Below are 9,724 nucleotides of genomic sequence, written 5' to 3' on the forward strand. Positions count from 1 at the left end.
CAATCTAGATGAAGTCCAGGGTCTCATGATGGAGTCAGGAGTAGGTCACTAGAACTCCTAATCTACTCATTATAATTCCATCGTGTTTGGGCTCAAAAGATTTGCCCTGACGAGTACCATCGATCTAGATGAAGTCCAGGGTCTCATGATGGAGTCAGGAGTTGGTCACCATAATTCCTAATCTACTCATCATAACTCCATCGTGTTTGGGCTCAATAGATTTGCCCTCACGAGCACCATCAATCTAGATGATGTTCAGGGTCTCATGATGGAGTCAGGAGTTGGTCACTAGAACTCCTAATCTACTCATTATAATTCCATCGTGTTTGGGCTCAAAAGATTTGCCCTGACGAGTACCATCGATCTAGATGAAGTCCAGGGTCTCATGATGGAGTCAGGAGTTGGTCACCAGAACTCGTAATCTATTTATCATAACTCCATCATGTTTGGGCTCAATAGATTTACCCCGACAAGCACCATCAAATTACCATTATGATGAATAGATTAGGAGTTCTGGTGACCAACTCCTGAGTCCATCATGAGACCCTCGACTTAATCTAGATCGATGGTACTCGTCAGGGCAAATCTTTTGAGCCCAAACACGATGGAGTTATGATGAATAGACTAGGAGTTCTAGTGACCAACTCCTGACTCCATCATGAGACCCTGAACATCATCTAGATTGATGGTGCTCGTGAGGGCAAATCTATTGAGCCCAAACACGATGGAGTTATGATGAGTAGATTAGGAATTATGGTGACCAACTCCTGACTCCATCATGAGACCCTGGACTACATCTAGATCGATGGTACTCGTCAGGGCAGATCTTTTGAGCCCAAACACGATGGAATTATAATGAGTAGATTAGGAGTTCTAGTGACCTACTCCTGACTCCATCATGAGACCCTGGACTTCATCTAGATTGATGGTGCTCATCAGGGTAAATCTATTGAGCCCAAACTCGATGGAGTTATGATGAGTAGATTAGGAGTTCTGGGGAGTTCTGGTGACCAACTCCTGACTCCGTCATGAGACCCTGGACCTCATCTAGATCGATGGTGTTCGTCATGGCAAATCTTTTGAGCCCAAGCACGATGGAATTATAATGAGTAGATTAGGAGTTCTGGTGACCAACTCCTGACTCCATCATAAGAACCTGGATGGACTTCATTCGGGTCATAAATAATAATACAAACCCTAACGTGATTTCAAATAACACTGAAACTCTATAGCACTAATGTGCGCAAACGATTGGCATCGGATGAATAGATTAGGAGTTCTGGTGACCAACTCCTGAGTCCATCATGAGACCCTCGACTTAATCTAGATCGATGGTACTCGTCAGGGCAAATCTTTTGAGCCCAAACACGATGGAGTTATGATGAATAGACTAGGAGTTCTGGTGACCAACTCCTGACTCCATCATGAGACCCTGGACCTGATCTAGATTGATGGTGCTCGTCAGGGCAACTCTATTGAGCCCAACCACGATGGAGTTATGATGAGTAGATTAGGAGTTCTGGTGACCAACTCGTGACTCCATCATGAGACCCTGGACCTCATCTAGGTCGATGGTGCTCGTCATGGCAAATCTCATGAGCCCAAACACGTTGGAATTATAATGAGTAGATTAGGAGTTCTAGTGACCAACTCCTGACTCCATCATGAGACCCTGGACTTTATCTAGATTGATGATGCTCGTCAGGGCAAATCTATTGAGCCCAAACACGATGGCGTTATGATAAGTAGATTAAGAGTCCTGGTGACCAACTCCTGACTCCATCATGAGACCCTGGACCTCATCTAGATCGATGGTGTTCGTCAGGGCAAATCTTTTGAGCCCAAACACGATGGGATTATAATGAGTAGATTAGGAGTTCTGGTGACCAACTCCTGACTCCATCATGAGAATTTGGACTTCATCCGGGGCAAAAATAATAATGCAAATGCAAACCCTAACGTAATTTCAAGTAAAAATGCGTTTTTCAGAAAATCGCAGCCAAATAACACTAGACCCTACTCATAGTGTTGTGTTCCTGCCGGTGAGTAAGGTTGCCAGAGCTCAACGAGGGTGGGAGGGGGTTAGAGTCGGCAACGCGCATGTAACTCCTCTGGAGTTGCAGGCGTACATAGGCTACGGATACTGCTTACCATCAGGCGGGCCGTAAGCTTGTTTGCCACCGACGTAGTATAAAAAAAAAGGACCACTGAAAATCCATCAATAAGCGAGAGTCTGTTAAGCATAGTGTAAAAAATGAACTTTTATTAAGATTTTCTAATCGCAGTATATAGCACTTCTCGGAACTCCGTAGCTGATTACGATCGCAACGAATGCCTGACAATCGAGCACAGGTCCGTCCTCTAAGCGCGCTCCGCGCGGACTGAGAGCGGGGCGTCGCTGCTGGGTGATTTATACGTGTTTAAAAAAAATATAAATTTACGGCAATGTAGGTCCCATAGTTATGATTTTTTTTTTATAGGTTAACATAAAGTTACAGTTTGCTATAATATTATTTTTAAAGCAAAATATGCGTACAATTTGCGGAAAAAAAATATAATAAAACCCTGTTTTCGCCAAAAAAATGAAGAAAACTCGGAAGGTATTTTATCAGTTTTTTCAAATGAATCTTCGATTGTTAATCATTCCAGCCCCTCGTACGAGATATGTTGAATCAAATTGTAGTCATTCATGTACCAAATGATTCTTGTTTACAGCAAAATTGAGAACCGAAACGCCACATCTCACTGCAAAATTTGGAACAGACTCCCAAAAAAACTCATTAAAAAAGAGGTTTAAAAGAGAAAATGAAAATTTGAACTGTTGGAGCCGCTAGTTTAGGAAACGATTATTTAAGTACGTTACCAGTTTTTGAATAAATACTAATAGTTACGTCGTAATCTTGAATGAAAAAGGAAGCATTTTACAAAATACGCTCGTCTGTAGGAATAAGGACTCTTAACCGCGTGGAGTTTTCTCGAAAAAGTTTACATATATTGTACTGAATATTCCCATTCAATGTGACCGACCATTACTTTATAAATATTGAACTGTTTTTCAGACCAAAATGTAACTTTTTACCCTCAAAATAAGCTGGGATTTGGCCATAAACCTTTCGTTGCGGATATTGAAAATCCAAGCCCAATACGCATGAGCGGACCGCTTAATGTTTTCGCATTATCGGAACACATGAACCGTATTACTAATGTTTTTGGGACTAAAATTGAAAAGCTTTGTAGGCCATAGAATAGTTTGAACCTTCGATTCGTTTGATTTATATTTCAAAATTTAATAATAGATAGAAATCATGAAACACTGGAATTGTTAAAGCGTTGAACGTGTGGCTAGCATGTTATTACAATACGATTACAAATAAATAATGCTGCACAAAATAGATTTTGTGAAATTTTTAGTATTAAACTTGATCTATAAATTATCTTCATTAGTATTATATATAGAATAATATTTACAACATCAATAAATTGCTCTGATAATTAGCTTAAGATACTATTAATACTTTCTTACTATTCATAAGTGCTTGTTGCTAGGCCTAGATGAATAAAGTATATTTGAATTGAATTGATGAGTGTTATTGGGACAAGTTCTGTTGCCAAGCGGAACCAAGGCCCTCATGAGTCGTAGCAAAATGCTGGGACAACACTAGGAAGATGATGATGTACAGCACGAAATGTGTGAATTAACATTTTGAACGCCAAGAACACCTAAAATTGTCGTTACTAATCGTGCCCACAGTGCCAAGCACACCTATAGGTGTTATGGCGGACACTGCCAAAGTTACCTTAAGACTTTCAAGTAAGATTTACGTTAGCTCCCTTGCGCCCGGGCCCTTGGCGTTTGAGTGATGTTTGTGTTAATGGCATAAAGCGCTCAAAGGGTTAAAAAAAGTCCGGGTCCGGGCCCGGGTCCTCCTCCTCCTCCTCCACCTCTTCTGGAGTTGTAGGCGTACATAGGCTACGGAGACGGATTACCATCAGGCGGGCCGTATGCATGTTTTGTTATTAAAAAAAAAACACTACATCTGTACAGAGCTCATGTTAACATCGTCAAATATTGGAATACCGCGCAGCGCCTCCTGCGTTATTCAATTTGCGTGATATAATGTTCTTTTAGCCAATTCAAACTTTTGTGTTACATTCACTTTTTAAATTGCGGGAAATTGCGTATTGATTAATATCAAATCTGCGGGCGGTATTTATGAAGAATGGATATCTTTCAGTGATAATGTGTCAGATAGATCAGTGTCAGTCTCACTTGTACGAACCATTTTGCGCAGTCAAAAATGTACCTAGAGCTTCGTCTAAGTAAAATAGGGAGCCTCTGGATTGTATGTAAGTATTATTTTTCTGACAGAATAGGCCAAAAAATAGGTTCTTGAGGAGGACCGGAAAGCAGCAAAAACAGGAACCTTACATCATGATCCTTAGAGGCCTATATTAAATTAAATAGTGGACTTCAGTGGTGATGGCACAGCAAGACTAAGCGGGCATCTCGCTCGTTTCTTCCTAGAACGTGCAAAATGTGGAATGAGTTGCCTCCCGAGGTATTTCCTTTGCGCTACGACATGGGATTCTTCAAGAAGTGGGTATTTAGAGTTCTCAAAGGTCGACAACGCTTAAGTGGCTCCTATGATGTTGCTTATGTCCATGGGCGACGATGACTGCTTCCCATCAGGCGGCTAGTCTGCTTGTTTGCTGACTGTACTATAACATAAAAAACCGGCCAAGAGCATGTCGGGCCATGCTCAGAATAGGGTTTCGTAGTTACTCTTCCGTCACAATAAGCTAAACTGGAGCTTAAAGTATGGTACCTACATTATTAACCAAGGGATGAACTGTGGGTGTACGTCTTTTTACTATGAAGGGGAAACTTTCTGCAATAACTCAAAAACAGCTTAACTGATCATATCCGCTATAGTTTTCATTTAATGTCTGTCTTAAGCTCTACTTCCAAGATTTTTTTCATATTTTTTGGACCTATGGTTCAAAAGTTAGAGGGGGGGCGACACATTTTTTTTTTCTTTCGGAGCAATTATCTCCGAATATATTCACTTTATCAAGAAATGTTTGTTGCAGACCCCTATTAGTTTTGAAAGACATTTCCAACGATATCCCACACTGTAGGGTTGAAGCAAAAAAAATGTTCACCCCCACTTTACGTGTAGGGGAGGTACCCTAAAAAAATTAAATTTTTAGATTTTATTGTACGACTTTGTCGGCTTTATTGATTTATATATCCTTGCCAAATTTCAGCTTTCTAGCACTAACGACCACTGAGCAAAGCCTCGGACAGACAGACAGATGGACATGGCGAAATTATAAGGGTTCCTAGTTGACTACGGAACCCTAAAAAAACGTCAATCGGCTGATGATTATGAACTAGAAAACCTTAGGTACTTCATGCAGTGCCTACCTTAGTAGAAAATGTGCCACGAGATATATGAGTGTCATTCCGCTAAAATTGAGGCCGCAGTCACCGTCAGCGCTATGCTGGGCCCTATTCAACTCACGGTAATGACATGGCGACTGTAGAGGTAGGTACTGTTGATCTGTTCAATTTTGATTTTAAAAATTAGGTAGCGCTGGTAGCCTAGCGGTAAAAGCATGCAAGTTTCAATGCGGAGGTCGCGGGTTCAAAATGTTCAAACCCTGGTTCAAAAGGTTCAAAATGCTCAAACAAAAATGTTACGAAACATTGAATTTTTCGGATCTAATGTACGAAATATCATTTGATATTTGCCAGTCGCTTTTCTGTGAAAACATCGTGTGGAAACCGGACTAATCCCAATAAGGCCTAGTTTACCCACTAAGTTGGAAGGTTAGATGGCAGTCGCTTTCGTAAAAACTAGAACCTACGACAATTCTAGGGATTAATTGCCAAGCGGACCCCAGGCTCCCATGAGTCATTACAAATATGCCGGGACAACGCGAGGAACAAGAAGAAGAACATAAGGTACGTTAGACAGGCTAATTCGAACGTGCTTACATCAAACCGATATTAGAACGATATGGGAATCATATCGGCTGCCATTTGTGTTTGATGTTAGTGCATATTCGATATACTGATAGGTAAGTTTTGCCTCGAATTCCATAACGTCAGATGAGAACATCTGACCAAAATGACATTTTAACATATCGGTAATAATTAACACATTATTCTCTTTCCTATAAACTGACTTTCGTAATTCTATCATTTTAAATTTCCGAGATACAGAATGTACTTAAGGTCGGATTTGTCGATTTTCTATTTTTCCGTCAGGCAATATAAAAAAATGCCTTCGTAAATTTACCTTTTTGACGTTTCCAGCAGTGACGCAGTCGGCTTAATTACTGCAAAAGTATTGTAGCGCAATATTAGCTACTGCCGAATGCATTACTGCCGCAAATGTCAATGGTGCTGCCGCCCGGATTATTGACATTTGACAAAGCAGTCGGCAGCAATGTCGGGCTGCAAAACTGTACTGCTGGTGAAGTCTGAATCCGAACAATAAGTACCTAACGGCTGTTTTCCACGCCATCTTGCGCAGCAGATCGGCCTCGCTAATGGAGTGTATGGAGTAGCACCAACAGCACCTTGAGTGAGCTTGCTAAACGGGCGGACTGCCTGATGATGCGGCATTGGGACAAGACACATGCTCCAGTGCGTGCCTCTGTCCGTAGATATTAGTTTAAAATTTTATATTTTTTTGTTTTTTAAATAAATAAATATTATAGGACATCATTAAACAAATTGACTAAGTCCCACAGTAAGCTCAATAAGGCTTGTGTTGAGGGTACTTAGACAACGATATATATAATATATAAATATTTATAAATACTTAAATACATAGAAAATACCCATGACTCAGGAACAAATATCCATGCTCATCACACGAATAAATGCCCTTACCAAGATTTGAACCCATGGCATGGCATGTTGGTTTTTGTTACCATTAACCATTTTATTTACATTGTTTTTTTTGTTGTTATTGTGTAGTCCAACCCAAGCTATGAACCCAGAGTCTGCAATATTTTTTTTTTTATGTGTTTGCATACACATTAGAGTACACACGTTCCCCAATACACCCAATCGAAATGCATTGAGGAGCTATCAATAATTTCTCCCAAGAGGGATTTGATCCATTTAAGCGGGGTTTGGGTAAATATTTTCCAGTTCCATTATTGCGTTTTAAGCTAGAGCAGTCTTTGTTGAAAGCAATCCCCGTAAAACGCGCACGTGCATTCGCGAAGAGACAAGGTTGTGTTCTTTATGTCACTTCAGTTTTCAACCATTTTATTTATTTATTACAGATAAATCACAATTACAGAATATTTGATCAAAAAGTATCGTTAAACCACAATGGTTTGTCTCAATACTCCATTCAGCAGTATTTAAATAATTAACTATACAATGCAATACACATACATATCTAATTCGTAAACAACATAATCATTGCAAATATCACAAATTGTGCGCGTCTGTTATCATACCGGCCGGCCGAGCAAAATAACAACCGGTCCGCGCTTACTCGGTACAGGCTGCTTCATTTGCACTAAATGAAATAACATAATTATGCATTAGTTAAAATAATTAAATTGTTTAAGCATTTCCTTTTTAAGAATACATTTTATCTTTTCCCTCTTTAGGTAACTTATTTCTTAAATCTGTTATGATGTATTCGGATGTTCTTCAGCCATAACAATTGTTGAATTGGGCTATCGAAGCATTTGATTTGTTAATTGCCGCGTATTTATTGGAAGTGAGATTAAATGCTGGATTTCATTTCTAATGTATTGCTCTTTTATATACATGAGCCTATATAACGTATAACATATAACGGCCTCGTAGCTTAGACCCTGTGACCCTGTCTATATATAACAAATGTTGTTGTTGTTGTTGAACTTAAGAGTTATTCTCTTATCGATGGAGTATCTTCCAGCTTTTCCTATCTTGCGCAAACAAGCATACGACCCGCCTGATTGTAAGCAGTCACCGTAGCCTATCGCCTGAAACACCAGAGATATTACATGCGCGTTGCCGGCCATTAAATAACCTGAACACTCCTTTTTTGAAGAACCCCATACTGCAGCCCCTCGGGAATACCCCGGGAAATACTCGTCAGTATTTATTTATAACTATGAGTTTTATACAATTATTATGTTTATTTAGTCACCTGATATAATTTACGTGCTGAATATATACGTCATACTGAGCAACTTTTAAATTTTATATCGCGAAAACAAAATTGGCTGTTTCATACATCTCGGCTGTCGACCTTGTCATTTTCTATGAGACAGTATTTTTTTTATTTAGCTATATAGGGGTTAGACCTGTAGTAAAAGTTGCTCAGTATGACCTATATATTCAGCCCGTAAATGTTTGCAGGTGACTAAATAAACACCCTTATTGAGCTTACTACGGGACTAAGTCGATCTGTAGTTTGTAAAATTGTCCTATAATATTTATTTAAAGTATATATATTACTGAACCAATGAGCTCCATCTTAGGCTCTGTCTTCATTTTCCATGAGGCTGGCGTGACCATGGCCAGTCGTCGATCATTCTATACTAATAAATTATAAATATATATTGAGTTGGTGCATAAATCATTGGACACTTTTATTTCATAAAAAAAATTCTAGGTTTCAATTCGGTTACACGCTAGAATAATCTATTATTCTACAGAATGTTCTAGGAGCTTTACGCCAAGGGGTATAAAAGAGCGCGCGCGTTCCTAGTTGTTCAATTTAGTTCAAAATGGAACCGCGTCAACTACGAGCGATCATGCTTTACGAGCATAATCTAGGGACGAGTGCAAGGCAAACGGCCGAGAAAATTAACACTGCGTTCGGACAAGGCACTATTGCTCATTCCACAGTGAGTTATTGGTTTAAGTCTTTTGATAAGGGGGACACGAGTTGTGAAGACAAACCTCGCTCCGGTCGGCCAGTTGTCTTCGACGAAGACCTTCTACGCTCACATTTGGAAAGACATCCGGATGCGACTACCAGGGACTTGGAGAAGGAACTTGGGTACGACCATTCCACCATAATTCGGCACCTGCATGCAATGGGCTACCACAAAATAATGAGTCGGTGGACACCCCACGCTTTGACAGACAGCGAGCGCGCAGCACGCGTGACCATATGCGAAAGTCTCCTCCTGCAACCACACAGACAAGACTTTCTCAGGTCCATTGTCACCGTCGATGAATCCTGGGTTCACTACAACAACAAAACGCGGCAGGCCTATTGGGTTCTACGCGGAGAAAGGGCGCCAACGGAACCAAAGTCAGATCGTCATGGACGAAAGATAATGTTATCAGTTTTCTGGGACTGGCAGGGCATATTGGGAACTGTTGAACGAAAAGCAGACTATTAACGCTACTATTTATGGAGAGCAACTGGAAAAGTTAGCCCCAGAAATAGCGACTAAGCGTCCAAAAAGGCTGTCTGTATCACTTCTTCAGGACAACGCTCGACCACATACTGCGGAGTCTGTCCGCCACATTCTGGAAAAGCTGAACTGGACAGTGGTACCTCACCCGGCATACAGTCCTGATATTGCGCCGTCGGACTATTGTCTGTTTCGGGCTCTAAAGTTACATCTAAGAAAGAAGAAGTTTGAAAACTATGAACAACTCTCAAGACGATATTGCCGAGTTTTTTGACCACCAGCCTCCTGCTTTTTGGGAACACGGCATAATGTCTTTGCCAGAGAGATGGTTATA

General features: G+C 40.4%; 1 protein-coding gene across 1 annotated transcript; it reads left to right on the forward strand.

Moving 5' to 3' along the window:
• Nucleotides 1-8,751: 8,751 nt before the first annotated feature.
• On the forward strand, nt 8,752-9,375 carry LOC133525821 (histone-lysine N-methyltransferase SETMAR-like). The gene has a single exon (XM_061862211.1). The coding sequence runs from the start codon at nt 8,752-8,754 to the stop codon at nt 9,373-9,375; it is 624 nt and encodes a 207-aa protein (XP_061718195.1).
• Nucleotides 9,376-9,724: the final 349 nt, after the last annotated feature.

Source organism: Cydia pomonella, chromosome 15 (assembly GCF_033807575.1).
Source record: "Cydia pomonella isolate Wapato2018A chromosome 15, ilCydPomo1, whole genome shotgun sequence".
Lineage (NCBI taxonomy): Eukaryota > Metazoa > Arthropoda > Insecta > Lepidoptera > Tortricidae > Cydia > Cydia pomonella.